Source organism: Podarcis raffonei, chromosome 2, assembly GCF_027172205.1.
Source record: "Podarcis raffonei isolate rPodRaf1 chromosome 2, rPodRaf1.pri, whole genome shotgun sequence".
In the NCBI taxonomy this organism is placed as follows: Eukaryota; Metazoa; Chordata; class Lepidosauria; order Squamata; family Lacertidae; genus Podarcis; species Podarcis raffonei.
The window spans coordinates 21,963,864-21,987,630 of record NC_070603.1 but is presented as its reverse complement, the minus strand read 5'-3'; the positions used below and the strand labels follow the sequence as shown (position 1 = coordinate 21,987,630).

At 46.4% G+C, this 23,767-nt stretch overlaps 1 protein-coding gene across 1 annotated transcript in view; it reads right to left on the bottom strand.

Annotated features, from left to right (window-relative positions):
* The window catches only part of LMBR1L (limb development membrane protein 1 like), a 59,861-nt gene extending 36,324 nt beyond the window's left edge, over positions 1–23,537 (bottom strand). The window contains exon 1 of the mRNA XM_053380221.1: positions 23,079–23,537. Coding sequence (XP_053236196.1) covers positions 23,079–23,537 — 459 coding nt within the window. The remainder of the gene's footprint in view (positions 1–23,078) is intronic.
* Between the last annotated feature and the right edge of the window lie 230 nt (positions 23,538–23,767).

The window sequence follows — 23,767 nt, the reverse complement described above, 5'->3', positions numbered from 1 at the left end:
GGTAGGAAGATGCTGTACCAGCCAAAAACTACTGGACAGGGAGAAACAGCTGCAGCTCGGTGCTAAAGGAAGGCATAAAGAGAATTGGGGGGGGGGAGAGATAGACTCAAACTTAGAAGCCATCCCATGTGTTAAGGCTTGGCGGATGGAAAGGGACGAAGGAGATTTAATTCCCATTTGCTTCCCAGGCCAGATGCCAAGGCATCCTTCCCCAACCTGGTGCCCTCCAGATGTTTTGGACAACCATTCTCATCATGCCCGACTATAAACCACACTGGCTATGCAAGCAGACAGGCTCTGGAGCTATGCTCCAGCCCTCAGAACTGCAGAGATGCAAAAAATATATTAATTGGCAGAATTGCAAAGATGCAAAGGGAGGGAGAGAAACAGATCCCTTTTTAATGCATGATTGCAGGAGAGATTTAGGGAAAGGGATTAGTAGTTGTTGGTTTAACCCTATCAGAACATTCTTTTCGATTTAGGTCACAGTTGCTGTTTCTAGAGGAGTTAAGCTCTCGCTAACAGCTATTTTTATCTATTTTAGAAAACATATAGCCTGCTGTGTGAATTCAGCCACACTTGGTTCATAACCAGCTCATTTTATTTGGTCTGCAGACCATAAAGATCAAATACTTTGCAGGGCTTTTAAATCCTTCTTTAGAATATTTTATTGGTTTTATAGCAAGATGGCATTGATCGGCTTCCAGAAAACCTGCAGTACTACTTGCCTACAGCAGTCACATACTAGAAATTTAAGCAGGGACACACTGTCTAATAAATGACTCACTGAATGTCTCACCAAGCTTCTCCATAAGTTAACTGTGAGTGGCTGGAGGTCCGACACTGACATCACTTCTATTTGCACAGCAAAAAGGCAAAGATCAAGTCATGCACAAAAATAGCACCTTTCAAAATGAGTGCACAAGAAAATACACAAGCAATCAGAAATGGTGAAATAGAAAATAAAATAAAATAAAATAAAATAAAATAAAATAAAATAAAATAAAATAATAATAATAATAATAATAATAATAATTTATTATTTGTACCCCGCCCATCTGGCTGGGTTTCCCCAGCCACTCTGGGTAGCTTCCATAGAAACCAAAAATACACTAAAATATCACAGATTAAAAACTTCCCTGAACAGGGCTGCCTTAAGATGTCTTCTGAATGTCAGGTAGTTATTTATCGCTTTGACATCTGATGGGAGGGCGTTCCACAGGGCAGGCGCCACTACCGAGAAGGCCCTCTGCCTGGTTCCCTGTAGCTTTGCTTTTTGCAATGAGGGAACCGCCAGAAGGCCCTCGGCGCTGGACCTCAGCGTCCGGGCAGAACAATGGGGGTGGAGACGCTCCTTCAGGTATACTGGGCCGAGGCCGTTTAGGGCTTTAAAGGTCAGCACCAGCACTTTGAATTGTGCTCGGAAACGTATAAAGGTTCATAACCAATGTTTCATGCACTATTAAACACCACCAGGACCGGTCCAATGCGTTTTGACGCCTGAGGCGAACAGCATTAGAAATTCACCAGGCGTTTGCACCTAGCTATCGGACACTTGCGACCAAGTGAATATGCCCATGTGTCAGGTTGGTGCCTGATGTCTCCACCATCTGGAGGTTCATGCCTTGGGATCCTTGGATCTTGCCCATTTTCACAAACTAGCAACATGTCCTTCAGAATTCTATCTGCGATATTTCATCTGCACAATCAGAACCAATTTCAGGAACCAAGGGGTTGGTATTGGAAAAAAAGACTTTCGAGCTGTCTGGCTCCAAAATGGCAACTGTAATCTTGGTTGAAGGAGGCATTTGGTGCCTAGCTAATACAGTATACAATGGTATTTTGGTTCTCAAATGCTGAAAACCCGGAAGTAAGTGTTCTGGTTTTTGAACGTTTTTCGGAAGCCGAATGTCCGATGCAACTGTCTGCTATTGTTTCTGGGGCACCTGCACCAAACAGAAGCTGCACCTTGGTTTTCGAATATTTCGGAAGTCAAACAGACTTCCGGAACGGAGTAAGTATGCCGCTTTTGTTTTTGCTATTTATTTTGCGTTTTTGTTTTTGAGGCTTTTTCAGTACATTTGCTTTTGTGACTGTGGGGAACCCAGTTCAGCTACTGACCGAATGATTGTGTGACTGCAGAAATGAATAAAAGCCCCCCATCCAAACAATGACTATCAACAGTGCAGGTAAGAAAAAATAGTAATTTTCATTTTTATCATCTACAATACTGTCCTATTTATTTATTTTATTATTGTTTTCATTTTATGGATCAATGGTCTCGTTAGATAGTAAAATTCGTGTTAAATTGCTGTTTTAGAGGTTGTTTTTAAAAGTCTGGAACGGATTAATCCATTTTGCATTACTTTCTATGGGAAAGCGTGCCTTGGTTTTGGAACGTTTTGGTTTTGGAACAGACTTCTGGAACGGATTAAGTTTGAGAACCAAGGTACCACTGTATCTAAGTTTCTATCACTGAACCTTGGGAAGAGTCCACATTCCATGCACTAATGTGGCTATGTAAACAAGCTAGGGCTGGCTCTGAAGAGATTACCGTTCTGTACGTTCCACAAACCCTAGAAAACACCCCACATTAACCTCTTCCTGCCAGGTTTGGGAATGAGCAATAAATCACTAATACAGAGCTGTGCTCTCACAAGTCTAACACATAGAGGTCACATGCAAAGGAAACATTGATGTTTCATCTGGCACATGATGAAGGGCCGGAAGAGGACATTCCGGCTGTGCTGTTCAAATGCATGCCGGGTGTGTTTCAAGTGTCATTTTCTCAGAGGCATACATCTCAAAATCCCATTTCTATAAACACTAAACACTCCATGATGTGGCAACCAAGAGCTACAGGTTCCCAATCCATGAGGAGGGGGCAAGCTGAAGCAGCAACAGGACATTGCACTGCAATGTGATGGATGGTGCATGCACGCACACTAGGAAACAGTGTGCATTAAGAGTGCAGACCATGATCCAAAGAAGCACATGTGTGCACGCAAATAATTAATAATAATAATAATAATAATAATAAGTTTTATTATTTACACCCTGCCCATCTGGCTGGGTTTCCCCAGCCACTCTGGGCAGCTCCCAACAGAATATTAAAAACGCGATAAAACATCAAACTTTAAAAACTATCCTAAACAGGGCTGCGTTCAGACGTCTTTTAAAAGTCAGATAGTTGTTTATTTCCTTGACATCTGCTGGGAGGGCGTTCCACAGGGCGGGTGCCCCTACCGGGAAGGCCCTCTGCCTGGTTCCCTGCAACCTCACTCCTCGCAGGGAGGGAACCGCCAGGAGGCGGTAGAATGATGGGGGTGGAGACGCTCCTTCAGGTATACTGGGCCAAAGCTGTTTAGAGCTTTAAAGGTCAGCACCAACACTTTGAATTGTGCTCAAACATACTGGGAGTGTTACTGTTCTTGTACTAGCATGGCGGCAGGTAGTTTTTCCTTATGGGGGGCAGTCCTTCGGGTGCTACACCAGAATGTCCCACCTGACGTTTAGGAGAAGCTTTTAAGAAGGAGTGGAGGGCGTCGAAGAAAGATGAGGAGCCCCTGTTCACACATGGGACTGTGCCCATGACTCTTCAGCTTCATCCCAATTTGGCCTCCGTTCTCCAAAACCCAGAGCAGGGCTTCTTTAAGGCCAATACAGATTCCTAGTCCTGGACCATTTGGTCATGCAATGTATGTTACCAGAACAAAGACAGGATGTCCTCATCTCCTGGAAAAGGGAGCCTTCCTTTCTCTTTATTCCAAAGAGGAAGGGGGGAGCGGCAGAGAAAAGCAGGAAGCAAAATCACTGGGACGAAATGCTAAGCAAACCTTCTTATGTGGTACTTCCCTCAAGGAGCAAAAGTCCAGGATGTTTTCCTCAATGTTCAAAGAGGGCGTAAAACACCACTCAAACAAGGCCCTTGAGCAGAGGTAGCCAAACTGCAGATGATATTGGACTACGACTCCCATCACCCCCAACCACTGACCATGCCAGCTGGGGCTGATGGGAGTTGTAGTACAAAACAACTGGAAAGGCGAGCAATGTCTTGGTTACTTCTGCCCCAGAGAAAGACACGGTTTTCTGAGAATGAGGCTTGCAGTTCCACATTTTAGATTCTGTTTTGGGGCTTTGGTCAGGAAGAACCATGTCAACCCAAGGCTGATATTTCCAGAACCTTACCCCTAATAAGAGAGCTTGGGCTGCAAAGGAGTGCATGTTCACACCCTGCTTTTTAATCCCAAGTTGGCTCCCCAGATTATGAGCCACAAAAATACACAATACTGAATTTGCGTCACGCTTCACAGCAGCGAGAAATTTCAAGGGCAGGGCAGGGCTGGGTTTGGCCTCTTCTGGAGGGAAGATTACTAGAAACAGATCTATAAAAACATTGCAAAATGCCATAGGAGGTCACTGCCACTTGACTCCACCTAATAATAATAATAATAATAATTTTATTATTTATACCCTGCCCATCTGGCTGGCAATAAACCCACTACCTCAAACCAGGTTCCCAGACAGTGTCACCTTGTACCCCTACCAATTTTGGACCAACATATATACCAATACAGACACAATTCTTTGAGTGCTACTTCTTATGTAGCCAAAATGCAGGGGGGGGCACTTCAAGGTTTACAAATGTACAGTGGTACCTTGGTTCTCAAATGACTTGGTTCCCAAACACCGAAAACCCGGAAGTACGTGTTCCGGTTTTCAAGCCGAACATCCGATACAGCTGTCGGCTATTGTTTCCAAGGCTCTAGCACCAATCAGAAGCTGTGCCTTGGTTTTCGAACATTTCGGAAGTCAAACAGACATCCAGAATGGATTAAGTTTGCCTCTTTTGTTTTTGCTATTTATTTTGCGGTTGGTTTTTTTTGAGGCTTTTTCGGTTAATTTGTTTTTGTGACTGTGGGGAACCCAGTTCAGCTACTGATTGATTGATTGTGTGACTGCGGAAATAGATAAAAGCCCCCTCATCCAAACAATGACTATCATCAGTGCAGGTAAGAAAAAATAATAATTTTAATTTTCATCATCTACAATACTGTCTTCTTTATTTTATAGTACAGTACATTGATTATTGTTTTCATTTTATGGCTCTTGTTAGATAGTAAAATTCATGTTAAATTGCTGTTTAAGGTGTTGTTTTTCAAAGTCTGGAACAGATTAATCCGTTTTGCATTACTTTCTATGGGAAAGCGCGCCTTGGTTTTGGAACGCTTTGGTTTTGGAAGGGACTTCCGGAACAGATTAAGTTTGAGAACCAAGGTTCCACTGTATTAAAAAGTCTTGTGAAAAAGCCGGCAGGGGTGTGTGACAGAAAACATCCCACTGTGTGTGCTGAATAGACATGGGATACTAATTGTTGTTGGGGTGGGAGTAGGAAAATGGAACGGCATGGCTGGAAACCTGAACAGGAGCAATTCCGCACTGCAACTTTTTGTTGCAGACCCCACTCACCAACACACACACACACACACACACACACACACACACACACACACACAGCACCTCTCCAAATGCCTTTGGGAAACCCAACGTCCCATACCAATAAGCCTATCAACTGAAAGCTGTAACCCTCGCAGCAAAACAAAATAAATTCTCTAGACTTGCATCAGACCCCCGGAGGACTGAAATAATAAAGCACAGAGGGAGCAACTTCAAAGAACTCAAGTGTGGCAGCTCAGCTTGCTTTGTAGGGTTATAAAGAAGAAAACGTAAAAGCCATGTTTCTAGCCCTCAGTGTTTCAGGAGCTGGGAATCATTTGGACAATGAAAGCTTGCGTGGGGTAGTGTTAGCAGAGACCAAAATGTTGTGTTTAAGAGTTTGGTCTCTCCCGGGGCTTATGCTTTTAAAAGGAAGTGCCAAACAGTCAACTCACACCATAAGGGCATCTTTGAGCTTTGATAATTATTATTATATTATAAGGGTAGACTGTCCTGCCTGGGAAGTGGCACACCTGAGAGCTATGCAGCAGAACAGGTTGGAGTGGTTTTGTTTAGAATCTTCTAAAAGATGCCCTGAAGTTAACGTTTCCAAAGGCAATACTACTACTACTACTACTACTACTACTACTACTAATACAGGGGTACCTCGGGTTAAGAACTTAATTCATTCTGGAGGTCCGTTCTTAACCTGAAACTGTTCTTAACCTAAGGTACCACTTTAGCTAATGGGGCCTCTCGCTGCCACTGCGCCTCCAGAGCACGATTTCTGTTCTCATCCTGAAGCAAAGTTCTTAACCTGAGGTACTGTTTCTGGGTTGGCGGAGTCTATAACCTGAAGCGTCTGTAACCCGAGGTACCACTGTAATAATAATTTATTATTTGAACCCCGCCCATCTGGCTGGGTTTCCCCAGCCACTCTGGGCGGCTTCCAACAAAGATTAAAAATACACTAAAATGTCACACATCAAAAACTTTCCTAAACAGGGCTGCCTTCAGATGTCTTCTAAATTGTTAGGATATTTCCGTTCCACCTTAAAAGGGAGCAGGATGTTTGTATAACAGCCTGCGTAAGTTCCTGTCTCACAGGATGTTTATGTTGTAAGTTCCTTTCGTTTTCTGCTGTTTTGCCTGAGCAGTCGGAGCAGACGGTCATGTTTTCTTTGTTCTGACCAACGCTGAATAAAACTGTAAATATGCATGTTCTGCTCTCATGCTGTGCAACCTTTTGCTGTGTGAATTCTGCTGTTATAGTGTGCACTAAGCCTGAGGCTTAGTGTCGCTGAATTGCTGATATTGCCTGACTACGGGAGGTCGATGGATCGTCCGGCACCGAGCTTGGGGGCTCAGATGGACTTTATCTCCCTGGCGGAGTCTATAACCTGAAGCGTCTGTAACCCGAGGTACCACTGTAATAATAATTTATTATTTGAACCCCGCCCATCTGGCTGGGTTTCCCCAGCCACTCTGGGCGGCTTCCAACAAAGATTAAAAATACACTAAAATGTCACACATCAAAAACTTTCCTAAACAGGGCTGCCTTCAGATGTCTTCTAAATGTCAGGTAGTTGTTTATCTCTTTGACATCGGATGGGAGGGCGTTCCATGGGGCAGGTGCCACTACAGAGAAGGCCCTCTGCCTGGTTCCCTGTAGCTTTACTTCTCGCAGTGAGGGAACCGCCAGAAGGCCCTCGGCGCTGGACCTCAGTGTCCGGGCTGAACGATGGGGGTGGAGATGCTCCTTCAGGTATACTGGGCCGAGGCCATTCAGGGATTGTGCTCGAAAACGTACAGTGGTACCTCAGGTTACATGCGCTTCAGGTTACAGACTCTGCTAACCCAGAAATAGTACCTCGGGTTTCTAATGTTTTAATCCAACACTCCCCCCCCCCTAAAAAAATTGTATGCAACGTGCTAGCCAATGACTATCGGAAGACTGCTGAAGAGCCTGCCCACAGGGGTAGGGAACCTTTGTGGCTCCCCAAAGCTTCTCAGACTCCAATTCCCATCAGCTCCAGTTGTCACGGCCAATGATAAAGGATGATGGGAACTGTAGTTGAGAAAAACAAAAATCTGGAGAGCCCCACATTTCTACTCCTGTATTTGATGGAGAGGTTGGGAACAAGACACAGACCAGTGTCTAGATAATAAGAGGATCTCTACATTATTAGGGTTGCCATATTTCAAAAAATGGAAATCCGGATACAGTTGTTGAACTGTTTTTGAGGTATTTTAAAGGAAATTTGCCAAGAAAACTACATGGGTTGCCATACACCTGGGTTTTCCCAGACATTTTTTCTGATTTTTGGAAATTTCACCAAATGCTGTTTCCGAAGGATGAATCCCAGGTGCATCCTGAAAATTCTGGACGTAGGGAAGCCCTAGTTACATTAACCTATTAGAGGGTTGATTTCCCCACTGAATTGCTGAGGTGGAGCTGACTCGGAAGGAAGACAAGAAGCACAGAAGACCTGAAAGACTTGATTTGGTAGGGCAACCAAAGGCCAGCCAGCATTGCTTACACACAGACAAGAGTTCAAGCCAGCCAGGAACCTGCTATGCCTGGAACACTAAACCTTCCAATAAACATGCCTATCAGCATTGATCTCTGGCATGAGATTTCTGAACTTCTTTCAGAACCACTGGAGATTATCTTGGCATGCAAAAAATTTTTTATTGCTCTGCATATTTGTATGCAGCAAGATGTTCGCTGACACAAGAACACGCAAGTAATCAGAAGCTGAAAGTTCAGGTTTGGAGTTCCACGCTGTCTCTGCTGAAGCAAGGAGTTTGGCTCAGGAGATATGGCCTGTTGTGGATAGGTGGAGGGAGCAGTGAAGATAAAAAAAAAAACAACAACCAGGACAACTGTTCAGAATCTGAGTGTGGGAGGGAAAAACAGGTCTTAGCAACCAACTGCCTCTCCCGGTTTCTCAGGTGATACCCAAATACCTGTGTTCTCCCTCAAATGGAGACTATTGCTTCAGATGGTATTTGCACAAAACTAAATGCAGAATTGGGACGCGGGTGGCGCTGTGGTCTAAACCACTGATGGGAAAGCCGGCGGTTTGAATCCCTGCGACAGGGTGAGCTCCCGTTGCTCGGTCCCTGCTCCTGCCCACCTAGCAGTTCAAAAGCACGTTAAAGTGCAAGTAGAAAAATAGGTACCGCTCCGGCGGGAAGGTAAATGGCGTTTCCGTGCGCTGCTCTGGTTTCGTCAGAAGCGGCTTAGTCATGGTGGCCACATGACCCAGAAAAACTGTCTGCAGACAAACGTCAGCTCCCTCGGCCAGTAAAGCGAGATGAGCGCCGCAACCCCAGAGTCATTCACAACTGCACTTAACTGTCAGGCGTCCTTTACCTTTACCTCTTTTAAATGCAGAATTACTCTTTCAGATGCCTGAAAGCTGGAAGGGGAAATGTGAATGCTTTATAATCAGAGATATTTGGGAAGACCATGCTGGTCTCAATTGTTCTTTGTCTCTGCAAAATGCACCTTGATCATCAGAAAAAAAGGTTTATTGTCTTCACAGAAGCACTAAAAAGCAAAATGCACGTGCATGACTCCAGCTCAGCACCCCACAGGCATTCCAAGACTATCAGGCATTTTCTAAACCAGCTTGTACAGCAATAATAAATAATAATAATAATAATAATAATAACAACAACATTTATTTATAACCCCCCCCTCCCCAGCCAAGGCTGGGCTCAGAGCGGCTTACAAGCAATAATAAAAACAAGTTGAATGATTACAACTTAAAAACAAAATTAAAATACAACATTAAAATACTGAAACATTAAAATATTAAAATGTAGCCTCCTCGCAGGAGGAGAAGGAAAAGAAAAAAGAAAGAGAGGGAGGGAGGGAATCAAATTGGCTCCAAGCCAAAGGCCAGGCGGAACAACTCTGTCTTACAGGCCCTGCGGAAAGAAATCAGATCCTGCAGGGCCCTGGTCTCATGAGGCAGAGCGTTCCACCAGGCCGGAGCCAGAGTTGAAAAGGCCCTGGCTCTGGTTGAAGCCAATCTAACTTCCTTAGACCACTAGGGTGTTGCTATTTATGGACCTTGAGGCTCTCCGTGGGGCATACCGGGAGAGGCGGTCCCGTAGGTAGAAGAGGCTAGGTAGAAGCTTGCTTTTAACAAGAGAGAGAGAGATTGAAATTAAGAGCAGAGATGGTTTAAGATGCCGATCTCTGCAACCCAGAAAACAAATTGTCACCATTAACAAACAAGGTGCCATTGTGGAATTGTAGATTTCACACAGCCCTGTTTTGAGCCTGAGGCACGCAATGACATTACATTTCAAACCATGAAGGCAGCAGGTTACCAGCTTCTCTCAATAAGTAGAGCAGAACACACACCAGTGACTCAAGCAAGGTGCTGTGAGGGTTGAGAATATGAGTGCCTGGCAAAGAGGCATTGTGAAGAATTCAACACTAGGAAGAAAAGCTATCAAGGCTGTCCTTGATAGGAATAACAAAGGAATAACACTTTGGTTTTTGAAGCTCTGGATGAATATGGTATTTAACAGGAAGTGAGTTTTCCTGTTATCAGTTCCATTCCCCCACAAAGACTGCCAAGTTGGGGGATAAAGTGCATAGCCTGCCCATTGGCCCATCCTTTAAGCTGGCTGCCACATCCAACTATTCCGGCAGAAGGACTCCATGTGCAGCATTTATTTGGGAGCGGCGGCGGCGGCAGCCAGAGCATCTGCCAAGTCAGCTTTTCTGCGAGCCACAAACTGCTTGTACTCTCAAAAGGCCCGTTCCAAAGTGCAAAACCAACTATGCTGGGAATCTCAACACAGGCTATGCCTATAGCACAGATCTCACCACAGACCATTTTAACAATATCAATGAGCCCAGGTGCCTGGCATTGATGACTGCAAATGCTGTTCTATTTTGGCTGGGGGAGAAATGTGCTATGCAGCAGCAAGCCCACAAAGGTTTACCTCAGAGCGCAGAAAGGCCTGGAGTTCAGTTCCAGATGGCAAAAAGGATAACACAATTCTTTGTGTCAGGGACCAATGCTGTGTGAGTGTCTGGAGGATGGGTAGGCAAACTAAGGCCCGGGGGCCGGATCCGGCCTAATCGCCTTCTCAATCCGGCCCACGGACAGTCCAGGAATCAGTGTGTTTTTACATGAGTAGAATGTGTCCTTTCATTTTAAATGCATCTCTGGGTTATTTGTGGGGCCTGCCTGGTGTTTTTACATGAGTAGAATGTGTCCTTTCATTTTAAATGCATCTCTGGGTTATTTGTGGGGCCTGCCTGGTGTTTTTACATGAGCAGAATGTGTGTTTTTATTTAAAATGCATCTCTGGGTTATTTGTGAGGCATAGAAATTCGTTCATTTCCCCCCCCCCCAAAAAAAATATAGTCCGGTCCCCTACAAGGTCTGAAGGACAGCGGACCGGCCCCCTGCTGAAAAAGTTTGCTGATCCCCTGGTCTGGAGGCAGTGTTAGAAACTGGAATAGAAAAGCTTGGAGCCAAATGGCTTCTGGGACTTGGGTTTTGGGAGCCAAAACAGAATGTCTAGTCGCCACGGTGGCGGGCCAGCAACACTTTTTATTATTTTGAACTAATACGCAATTCACATAAGTGACACATTGTTAATACCACATGTTTAGCAGAAAATGTTAATACATGTTTAATTTGGTGTTTACAATAAAAATATTGGTATCTATTCAGTTTTCAAAACGCTCTATACTTTATTAGTAAACTCCTTGATGTGATTGTCTATCCTCAACATATACTTTGAGGCTTCAAAGCAAATTCAATGCTACCTCGGGTTTACTTAATTTGTTCCGGAGGTCCGTTCTTAACTTGAAACTGTTCTTAACCTGAAGCACCACTTTAGCTAATGGGGCCTCCTGCTGCCTCTGCGCTGCCGGAGCCCGATTTCTGTTATTATCCTGAAGCAAAGTTCTAAACCCGAGGTACTATTTCTGGGTTAGCAGAGTGTGTAACCTGAAGCGTATGTAACCCGAGGTACCACTGTACATTTCAGTAATCCTTCAGTGTCAGCCAGGTGCAAAAAAATGGCACCCAGACTTTCTGAGGTGCTCGCAAATGGAGAATCTTCAGGTGCAAAATGCGCCTGGCGCCCTGCTAAATTCGAACCCTGTCTGGAGGCGGTTGGAGGATGGGTGGCAGCTAATGGATTGAGATTTGAGTTCTGACAAGGTAGAAGTATTCTTTCTGGGGGACAGAGGGTGGGCAGGTGTGGGGGACTCCCTGGTCCTGAATGGAGTAACTGCGCCCCATTGTTCCACCCTGTGGAACGCCCTCCAATCAGACGTCAAGGAGATGAGTAACTATATAACCTTTAGAAGACATCTGAAGGCAGCCCTGTAGAGGGAAGATTTTTAATGTTTAATGTTTTATTATGTTTTTACATGTGTTGGAAGCTGCCCTGAGTGGATGGGGCAACCCAGTCAGATGGGTGCGGTATAAATAGTAAAATCATCATTATGGAATGGGATGTCCCTATTTTCACCGGAGAAATGTTGGAGGGTATGTGAATGGCATAAATGGGCATGGCTTTGGTATACAGTAACTACTGAAAGACACCCCAGGGGTACATTAGCTTGAGCCCTCTAGAGAATGGATCGTTTTTTAGAGCTCTTCTGGGTGAGCAACAGATTGACAATTGGAAGAATGGAGGCCTATGAAACAGGATTATATCAGCTATAAAATGCTTGGGACACCCTTGAACTGACTGTCCTAAGGCAGAGGTTTCTGGTTTTTGCTTGTTAAAAGGCTTACTGGAATCTGCTGTCAAAATCCATCATTTAAAATCAATGTTGGAGGCTGCCTTGTACAAACACCAAATTCCATGGTCCATTAAAAAAATTACTCTTCGCTGTTCTTACAAAAGGTTCCATCTGCTGCTGAATCTGGAAGCTGCTGTTGAAAGGATTAATCAGGGCTGTAGGAGAAAAGGCGCACAATTTGTGCTCATCAAAAGGATGGGGGGAAGGTTTCACAATGTTATGTCTCCCCTATTTTTTGGGTTAACCCAGGGGGAGCAGAGCAGAGAAAAGATAGCATTCAACTAACTTTTACTTAGAGTAGACCCATGACAATTAATGTGCCTAACAACAATTTAAATGGGTCTACTCTATGAAATTAGAGGAAATTCCTACCAATAGTACATAAAGTATTCTTTCGGTAGTACAGTCGTACCTCAGAAGTCAAACAGAATCCACTGGGGAAGTCCGTTTGACTTCCGAAATGTTCGACTTCCAAAGCACGGCTTCTGATTGGCTGCAGGAAGCTCCTGCAGCCAATAGGAAGCCGCGGGAGCCCAGTCAGACGTTCGGCTTCCAAAAGAACATTTGAAAACCGGAACACTCACTTCTGGTTTTCAATCGTTCGGGAGCCAAAACATTTGACTCCCAAGGCGTTTGGAAGCCGAGGTACGACTATACTTTTATGAACTGACTTTACATTTTATATCAGCTGGAGCCTACAACTCCATCTATATATCATGACCAGCCACCATTAACTAATCTCTGGACGGACATCCCTCAGGAAATTGTGCACATGTATTCTTGCTTAGGGGGACGCAGGTGGCGCTGTGGGTTAAACCACAGAGCCTAGGACTTGCTGATCAGAAGGTCGGTGGTTCGAATCCCCGCGACGGGGTGAACTCCCATTGCTTGGACCCTGCTCCTGCCAATCTAGTAGTTCAAAAGCACGTCAAAGTGCAAGTAGATAAATAGGTACCGCTCCAGCAGGAAGGTTTCCGTGCGCTGCTCTGGTTCGCCAGAAGTGGCTTAGTCATGCTGGCCACGTGACCCGGAAGCTGTACCCCGGCTCCCTCGGCCTACAGAGCGAGATGAGCGCCGCAACCCCAGAGTCCCTGGGAACCATTTCCAGAGGGGGCAACTGCATTGGTCGTTTTAGCTGTAACACAGACCACCAAGAGCCTTACGGCACCTCAAAGACTTTACTTGCACTTACTACGCATCAGTTTTCACAGACTTGAGTCCATTGCACCAGTGCAGGCTTTGGGCAACACACAGAAAGGGGCCAAAAAGTTGTATTTGCTTTTCAGATAGTGTCCTTGAAGCAAGGGAAGCCAACCTGGGAGTCTCTAGATCAGACATAGGCAAACTCCGGCCCTCCCGACGTTTGGGACCACAATTCCCATCATCCCTAGCTAAGGGGACCAATGGTCAGGGATGATGGGAATTGTAGTCCCAAACATCTGGAGGGCCGGAGTTTGCTTATGCTGGCTCTAGATCCTGCTGCACTACAACTCCCATCATTCCTGGCTGTAGGAACATGCTAGGCTGGAACTGATAGAAACTGAAATCCAAAACATTTAGAGAGCACCAGGTTGGCTACCCCACTGTTGAGACTATGGGCTGGCTCATTGATGTATATGAGAATGGAGGACCGATGTTGCACGGCAAATTTCTTTCATTGTATACAGTGGTACCTCGGGTTACATACGCTTCAGGTTACATACGCTTCAGGTTACATACTCCGCTAACCCAGAAATAGTACCTCGGGTTAAGAACTTTGCTTCAGGATGAGAACAGAAATCGTGCGGCGGCAGCGGGAGGCCCCATTAGCTAAAGTGGTGCTTCAGGTTAAGTACAGTTTCAGGTTAAGAATGAACCTCCGGAACTAATTAAGTACTTAACCCAAGGTACCACTGTATAAGCTAGGTGCCAAATGGCTCCTTGAAACAAGGTTGCAGTCGCCAAAACAGACTGTCTAGTTGCCCTTTGGGGGCAAGACGCCCCCTAAAGACTTATTTTTCAAATGATGGGCTGACTGTGATCAATTCTCAGTCAAACATCTGGATAGTTCAGATGACAACCTTGAGCTAGGTTAAGAGCTCTGAGAACATAAAGAAGAAAAGTCACTTGATCCAGGGACAGTCCACATATATACTGACCTATTCCAACCTCTTTTTCTTAACGGGGACTGCTCCCGCTCAGGCTGCACACACACAAAAGCAATTTGGTTCCAGAAATTCATTCCAGTTGTGCAGATAACATGTAAGTGACAGAATTCTACAGGATGGGGTATTAGCATGTGAAAACAGTCCAGAACCAATAATCCCCAGGCATGCACCTCCAAATGGCAGAGACATCAAACGCCATCTTGGTGCCCAGGCATCTTCACTTGGTCACAAGTGGTCAAAAGCCAGGTGCAAAATGCGCCTGGCTAATTTCGAGCACTGCTGAGAACATGAGATGGCAGCAATGGAGGAAGCGTCCTAATAAATCCTTATGACAAAGACATTTTCAGGTCAACAGTTCTACCTGGGGGGAAATTCTGGAAGCATGCCTGCAGCAGCCGATGAAACACAACCACTGAGCCTAAGCTGGCTCAAAGATTACTACAGTATCTGGATGGCTCAAGGGGATGAATTATGCATGCCTCTCGTGTTTGAATGTTTGCTGGATTTTTAGAAGTGCAAAGAGTAGCATTATGGCACACAAGCAAACATGGAGATGCAACCAACCTACAGTTCAACACACACCCCATATCTGATCTCCTGTTGAAGGCTATTCTTACTCCCCAGTTTAAAAAATGACATAAATTAATGGGAGATAGGTCTATCGCCTCCAATTAGACAGGAATGGCTAGCTGGCTAGAAGCTCTGGGTTCAGAATAAATAGGACACTGAACGCCAGTTACCTTAAACCACCAGTGAGCTACAGCCCTGATGCCCGGCTTCTGAACTTCTCAGATGCATGTGGATGGTCACTTCTTTGAACAGACTATACAGTGGTACCTCGGGTTACAGCTGCTTTGGGTTACAGACTCCATAACCCCAGAAATCATACCTCGGGTTAAGACCTTTGCTGCAGGACGAGAACAGAAATCGTGCGGCGGCAGCAGGAGGCCCCATTAGCTAAAGTGGTACCTCAGGTTAAGAACAGTTTCTGGTTAAGAACAGACCCCCAGAACGAATTAAGTGGTACCTGAGGTACCACTGTAGAGATGCAGGACAATGTGTTTGGCCTGATTCAGGAGAACTCTTCTTATGTTTTCAACATGGTGCCCTTCATATGCTCAGTGCTAAAAACTCATTACAGTAGTACCTCAGGTTCCATACGCTTCAGGTTCCATACGCTTCGGGTTACAGACTCCACTAACCCAGAAATAGTACCTCGGGTTAAGAACTTTGCTTCAGGATGAGAACAGAAATCGCGTGGTGGCGGCACGGCAGCAGCAGGAGGCCCCATTAGCTAAAGTGGTGCTTCAGGTTAAGAACATTTTCAGGTTGAGAACAGACCTCCGGAACGAATTAAGTACGTAACCAGAGGTACCACTGTATGTGGTAAGCACCAAATGGCTCCTTAAACCAGGGTTGCACTCCCCAAATCAGAATGCCTAGTTGCCATTTTGGAGCCAGGTGACTCAAAAGTCCTTTTCCCCGCAATACGACTGTTTGCTTCCTGAAATTCATTCTGATTGTGCAGATGTAATATAACAGGTAGAGTTCTGCAGGATATGTTGCTAGTGTGTGAAAACAGTTCAGATCCAATGATTCCCAGGCCTGCAGCTCCAGCTGGTGGAAAAGTCAGGAGCCATCCTGGCCCCTGGGCATCTTCACTTGGTCACAAGCGGCCAATAGCCTGATACAAAATCTGCCTGTCGCCTGGCAAATTTAAAAGCACTGATGTTGCTCAACTACAATTCCCATCAGATCCAGCTGGCATAAGTCAGTGGTCAGGAATTATGGGAGTTTTAGTCCAGCAGGAAGGGAAAGGGCACTATGTTACCTAACCCTGGACTAAATTCCTTGGGCATGCTTGTCAACACATCCCAGTGGCTCAACACCGGCTCCTCCCAAGTGAAAACACACACGTTTAAAGGTCGCTTCTTCTGCCAACATGGCTCTCTAGAGCAGGGGTCAGCAAACCTTTTCAGCAGGGGGTTGGTCCATTGTCCCTCAGACCTTGTGGGGGGGAGGCTGGACTATATCTTGGGGAAAATTAAAAATGAACGAATTCCTATGCCCCACAAATAACCCAGAGATGCATTTTAAATAAAAGCACACATTCTACTCATGTCAAAACACCAGGCAGCCCTCACAAATAACCCAGAGATGCATTTTAAATGAAAGGACACATTCTACTCATGTAAAAACACGCTGATTCCTAGACCGTCAGATTGAGAAGGCGATTGGGCCGGATCCGGCCCCCAGACCTTAGTTTGCCTACCCATGTTCTAGAGCTATACACTCGTATTACGCAACTCCCCAGTATTATCCCGGCTAAGCAGATTACTGAAGCCGTTACAGAACTCCAAATCCTTGCTAACACTCCAGAGTCCGCAGATGGGACTTCGGACTAACCTTTAGCACACAAAGCCACGTTGGGAAGCTGAACTCGCTGCACCAGAGAGGGAGGGATGCCAGGAATCTCTCGGCTTGCCAACCTCCTCATATCATGCATAAGTTGCATGCGGGGCTGTCTCTGGGCAGAGACAGGGCCACAAATAGAGATGCAACTCTTGCTAATGCTGCCATCCAGAAAAAAACAACATCCCACCCAGCACTCTGAAACTGAGCTGCTTGTGCATCAGGTGCCAAAATGGAACTCTTAGCAAGCATTCCAAAAGCTTCACCTCAGAAGTCCCTGTGTGACACAGCAGAGTCTTGACTTAAATCTGGGAAGGGCGGGGGACAAAGAAAGAGAAAGGCCATTACCTTAAAAACCATTGTAAACAGTGAAAATCGTCAGTAGGATTCAAATAACACTTGTCGTTTAACGGTGAATTTTGGATATAATGGAGATGTATACGATTTGGATTATAGTGGAACCTCGGTCCTCAAACAAAATCCGTTCCGTACGCCTGTTTGGCTTCTGAAACATTCAGAAACTGAGGCGCGGCTCCCGTTGGCTGCAAGAGCTTCTTGCACTCAGCAGAAGCCACGTCGCACATTCAGGTTCGAAAAAACGTTTGAAACAGGAAGGATTTACTTCCAGGTTTTCGGCGTTCTGGAACCGAGGTTCCACTGTATTATAAAAGATGCAAGAGGAAAGGACTACCGTATTTTTCGCCCTATAGGGTGCACCGGCCCATAGGGCACACCTAGGTTTTTTTGGGGGGGGAAATAAAGAAAAAAATTATTTTCCCCCCCCAGCCACGGGGTTGGGGCGGGTGAAGCCCGAGCTTCCCCTGACCCCAGCCCCCAGAACAGACTGCTGTCCGCAAGCCTTGGGAGCCCGGCAGGAACTCCCGCCAGGCTCCCAGGGCTTGCAGATAGCTTCCTGAAGCCTGGAGAGCGAGAGGGGTCGGTGCGCACCAACCCCTCTCGCTCTCCAGGCTTCAGCGAAAGCCTGCATTCACCCCATAGGACGCACACACATTTCCCCTTCATTTTTGGAGGGGAAAAAGTGCGTCCTATAGGGCGAAAAATACGGTAATAATAGGACCCAAAAGGGGAGGAGGGAAGTCCGGGAGATTCTTTGGAATCTTGTCTTTATGTTGTATGTTTGTGATTATAAAAATTTTAATTGGAAAACCAAATAAATAATTGAGAGAGAGAGAGAGAAAGTCCAGGAGAGTTTCTAATGGAGGTGTAACACAGGCTACTCCCTGTGGTGAAAGCAGAATAGCTCTAGAGAAGGTTCTGCTCATTGTAGAGCTAGAAAAGATTCAGGAAAGTGGAATCCACAAGTTGAAGGGATTGGTGCAAGTCTCCTATGAAGAAGGCTTGCAAGACTGGCAGCTTCCAAGTAAAGGGGAGAAGGCATGATAAGAGGTGTGTATCATGACTCTGGAGGGAAGACATCAAATTTACAGCATGCTACAATTTAAAAGAGGGACCCGGGTGGCACTGTGGGTTAAACCACAGAGCTTAGGACTAGCCGATCAGAAGGTTGGCGGTTCGAATCCCTGCAACGGGGTGAGCTCCCATTGCTTGGTCCCTGCTCCTGCCAACCTAGCAGTTCGAAAGCATGTCAAAGTGCAAGTAGATAAATAGGTACTGCTCCGGTGGGAAGGTGAACAGCGTTTCCATGCACTGCTCTGGTTCGCCAGAAGCAGCTTAGTCATGCTGGCCACATGACCCGGAAGCTGTCTGCGGACAAACGCCGGATCCCTCGGCCAGTAAAGCAAGATGAGTGCCGCAACCTCAGAGTCGTCTGCAACTGGAAGCTGTATGCCGGCTCCCTCGGCCAATAAAGCGAGATGAGCCCCGAAACCCCAGAGTCAGCCACGACTGGACCTAATGGTCAGGGGTCCCTTTACCTTTACAGTTTAAAAGAGAATTGCATGAAAATGCTTTACAGGTGGCATTTGACACCTGTTAAGTTAGCTAAAATATTTAGATCCAGGACAAGCGTATGTTAGAAATGCAGGGAGGCTGAAGGCACATGGATTCACACGTGGTGGAACTGTAAAAAGATTAGACAGTTTCAGGAAATGATTTACAACAAGCTTAAGAAAATGTTTAAATGCTCTTTCCCGAAAAAAACCTGAAGCCTTCCTGCTAGGAATTATGGGTCATGAAATTTCAAAAAGCTCAGGAGAATCTTTATGTATGCCACTGTGGCAGCCAGAATTTTAATTGCAAAAGACGGGGAAGGATAGGATATACCATCTAAACTAGATTGACAAAACCAATTAAGGGAATACGCTGAACTGGTGAGACTATCAGGTTAAGAGACGTTGCAGATGAAAAATTTATCAGAGAATGGGACACATACAGAGTTTATGTAAAAGAACACTGTCAAATTACTAATCTGTTGGCAGGTTTTTTACAGCTGTATCTTGCCCATCCTTCTAGACGCTGAAAGTAGTGTGCATGGTGTTCCCAAATGGTCTTTCATTCAGATCCTGATCTTCTGAACTTCAGAAATACACCAAGACAACAAACGCTCATTCGAATGTACAGCTCACAGAAAAGAGAAAGCTCCTGAAAGCAAATGTCAGTATGGCTGAGAACAGTTCTGAACACCTTTGAGGCTTGTTTGGCTAAGCAACCTTTACCTCCCAAACATACAACTTAACAGCAAAATAGGGACACGTATGCCAGTCCTTCACAGATAGCCATCTATCTGCATGCATTTCTTAGAAGTTGGCATCCTGGCCAGGTAACACCCTAGAGTTTCTCCCACACACCTTTAAAATGGCATCTGAATTGGGAAATTATGTTAAGGACAGTTTCTCCTCTCTCTTCCTCCTTCCTCCCCTGTTAGGAAACACTCAAAGGAGGTCACACAGCATGTGGAAGAGGAAGACAGCTTGGGCCCGGTCTTATTCAACATCTTTATCAACGACTTGGATGATGGACTCAAGGGCATCCTGATCAAATTTGCAGATGACACCCAACTGGGAGGGGTGGCTAACACCCCAGAGGACAGGATCACACTTCAAAACGACCTTGACAGATTAGAGAACTGGGCCAAAACAAACAAGATGAACTTTAACAGGGAGAAATGTAAAGTATTGCACTTGGGCAAAAAAAATGAGAGGCACAAATACAAGATGGGTGACACCTGGCTTGAGAGCAGTACATGTGAAAAGGATCTAGGAGTCTTGGTTGACCACAAACTTGACATGAGCCAACAGTGTGACGCGGCAGCTAAAAAAGCCAATGCAATTCTGGGCTGCATCAATAGGAGTATAGCATCTAGATCAAGGGAAGTAATAGTGCCACTGTATTCTGCTCTGGTCAGACCTCACCTGGAGTACTGTGTCCAGTTCTGGGCACCACAGTTCAAGAAGGACACTGACAAACTGGAACGTGTCCAGAGGAGGGCAACCAAAATGGTCAAAGGCCTGGAAACGATGCCTTATGAGGAACGGCTAAGGGAGCTGGGCATGTTTAGCCTGGAGAAGAGGAGGTTAAGGGGTGATATGATAGCCATGTTCAAATATATAAAAGGATGTCACATAGAGGAGGGAGAAAGGTTGTTTTCTGCTGCTCCAGAGAAGCGGACACAGAGCAATGGATCCAAACTGCAGGAAAGAAGATTCCACCTAAACATTAGGAAGAACTTCCTGACAGTAAGAGCTGTTTGACAGTGGAATTTGCTGCCAAGGAGTGTGGTGGAGTCTCCTTCTTTGGAGGTCTTTAAGCAGAGGCTTGACAACCATATGTCAGGAGTGCTCTGATGGTGTTTCCTGCTTGGCAGGGGGTTGGACTCAATGGCCCTTGTGGTCTCTTCCAACTCTATGATTCTAAGACAGGCAACAGGAGGGGAAGCAGGGAGACACAAAAACATGGCTGTTACCTCTCCCAATTCTGTTTTTAAAAGGTACAGAAGTACCCAGCCTGCGATCTGGAAATGCCAACTTTATTTGCACAAAGGCCAAGCAACCAGTTCACCAAAGGAAAACACAGGCAAGATGTTTGCTGTCACATACTCTATTGTGAAGCAAGCCACGATTATTCCAATTTCCAGAAAAGCTTGAAGGTGGGACTAAGATGCCTCAAGGTTACCCAGTCAGAGAAGATGCCGTTTGAAAATGGAGGCACAAGCAGTTAATATAATTTTGAAGCCTAAAGCCCAGAGATGGGGAAACAGCAGCCTTTCATTTTATGGAACTACAGCTCCCATCATCGCTGGCTAGGGCTGATTGGAATGGGAATAGTTTCCTTATTCCTGCACTAGATCATCTGCTGTATCATCACCAAGGGCAAATCAAATGCGCGCACACATTAATCCTCCAGAAATGAACACAAACATGCAACCTTCTGCTTTCATGAAACAGCTTGGAATAAGTACAGTGGTACCTCGGGTTACATACGCTTCAGGTTACAGACTCCACTAACCCAGAAATAGTGCTTCAGGTTGAGAACTTTGCTTCAGCATGAGAACAGAAATCGTGCTCCGGCGGCACGGCAGCAGCAGGAGGCCCCATTAGCTAAAGTGGTACTTCAGGTTAAGAACAGTTTCAGGTTAAGAACGGACCTCCGGAACAAATTAAGTACTTAACCCGAGGTACCATTGTATTTGAACATTACAGATGGTCTGGCCTGCCCGGCCCTGACTCAGCCAGCCCATGACACCAGACTTCTCTTGGTCAGGAAGACTCACAGTCATGAATGCTTCTTATTTCAGCTATCTAGGCACACACATACACCCCACAACTCACCAGTGCCAAACATGCTGTTGGAGAATGCAAAACAAAAGCAGTCCGCAGCTTAGACCAGGGGTCAGCAAACTTTTACAGCAGGGGGCTGGTCCCTCAGACCAGACTATATTTTGAAAAAAATAATGAACGAATTCCTATGCCCCACAAATAAAGAGATGCATTTTAAATAAAAGGACACATTCTACTCATTTAAAAACACGCTGATTCCCGGACTGTCCGCGGGCCGGATTTGGCCCCCGGGCCGTAGTTTCCCTACCCATGAGCTAGACTCTAGGCTTCTCAAAGCAGAGTCCAGCCTGTTTTTGCTCACCAGAAAAGCACTATATGGGACCTGGGCAAGAAGACTACGGCTCCAATATCCACTGGGTTGTGACGCTCGCTGGGTTACCTTGATCAGGTCAGGTCAGTATTTAATTATTAGCCATTGTTATATTTACCGTATATCCCATCTTTCCTCCGAGAAGCAAAAGGTGGTATACAACGCATCTCCCCTTCTCCTTTTTATCCTCACAACATCCCTGTGAGGTAGGTTAGGCTGAGAGGTAGTGACTGGGCCAAGGTCACCCAGTGGGCTTCAGCAGACTCAATCAATAGACCATGGGCAAAATATTATTGCATTGCAGGGGACGGGCCTATATCACCCTTGTGGTCCCTTTCAACTCCACAGTTCTGTTATTCTAGATACAGAAGTTGTCCCAAGAACTCCTGTTATCAGGGCAGCTCTATAAAGGGGGGGGGCACACACAAATAAGTCACTCAAATAAAACGAACAACTTTGTGCAACGACATTAATTTAGTCTTTCAATTACTGCATAATTACAGATTATGTTGTTGCGATGTTAAGAACTCCACGAGAAACATAGATAAAAACAAACGGGGGGGGGGAGGAGAAGATCTCAGTTGTCTCAGCCGCCGTAAATAAGTTGACTCACTGCTTATTCTCTCCCTAAGCGAGCAAAACTCTGCAAGTGACATGCTCGACCTCAATTTCTCAACCCGCCTTCTCAACTACCAGGTTATGACAGCACAATCCTCTGTGTTGCAGAGACGTTTCACCGCAGAGGAGGCCTGACGGGACTTGTTGCTCTCTCCTACCTGAAAATTGGGGGCTTTTCCGCCTCGCCAGCCAATGCCCCCTTCACAGCCTCTGTGTCAGGCAGCCTACGGTACCATCCCAACTGGGTCTACACGGGAAGTAAGCGCTGCTCACCCCCCCCCAGGTCTAGGCTTCCCATATTTCAAAGGCTGAAAATCGGCGGGTGGAAAAGTTGTCGAGCTATTTATTTACGCCAAAGTTCTAGCTATTTAAAGCGGAAATCGACACCGCCGACGTCGGTGGCCACGCGTCCGGATTCCCCCGGACATGTGTGTGTCCGGGAGATTCCAGACGCGCGGCCACCCGAAAACCGGGGGGGGGGGCGAGGGGTGCAAGCGGGGGGGGGGAGCAAGTCGCTTCCTCTTCTGTGACCCAAAGCCAACTCCCCCCACCCCGCCTTTGCTGTCCCGGGAACATCCCCGCACCGGCGGCCGTCTACTCACGAGGCACTCCCGGACCCGCTCGTGGAAGAGCTGCTCCCGCGTCGACAGCACATCGCCTTCCGCGGAGTCCATGCTCTGGTCAGCATGGCTGAAGGCGAGAAGGGCTGGCTCGGGAGCCGGGGGAAGCAGCGCGCGGGAATCCCAGAGGCGCCCCAGGGCGGGAGCCACAATGGAGAAGGGAGAGAGCTCCGTCCGCTTTCCTCCTCCTCCTCCGACTTCGCAGGCGCCTCTTATTTGGGGGGTGGGGGGGTCCCTTTCGACGTCACAATGGCGCGGCGACGTCACAATGTACCCTCGGCCGCAGCCCGCGGAGCTCCGCGTTCCATTCTTAAAGAGACACAGCCCCCCACCCGCCAGCCAACGACGCCACTCTCGCAGCAAAGGAAGGAGGCACCCTGACGACGCCAGCTCCCCTTCGACGGAAACGCGCCGATTGGCTGGAGAAGGGCTCGTTTTCATTGGCTGCCTCCGCAGGCAGCGGCTCAACCTGGTAGGCCGAGCGGAGCGTCCATTATTCCGCAGGTAACCACGCCCACCCCCGCCTGTGAGCGACGCAAGTCCAGAGTCGTCCGCGACTGGACCTAAAGGTCAGGGGTCCCTTTAGCTTTACATTTATCTCTTCCTTTCTCTGCCCGGGTGCGGCACCCTCGTTGAGACAGGGGGTTCGAGGGAAAGTTTCTAGAAGATCA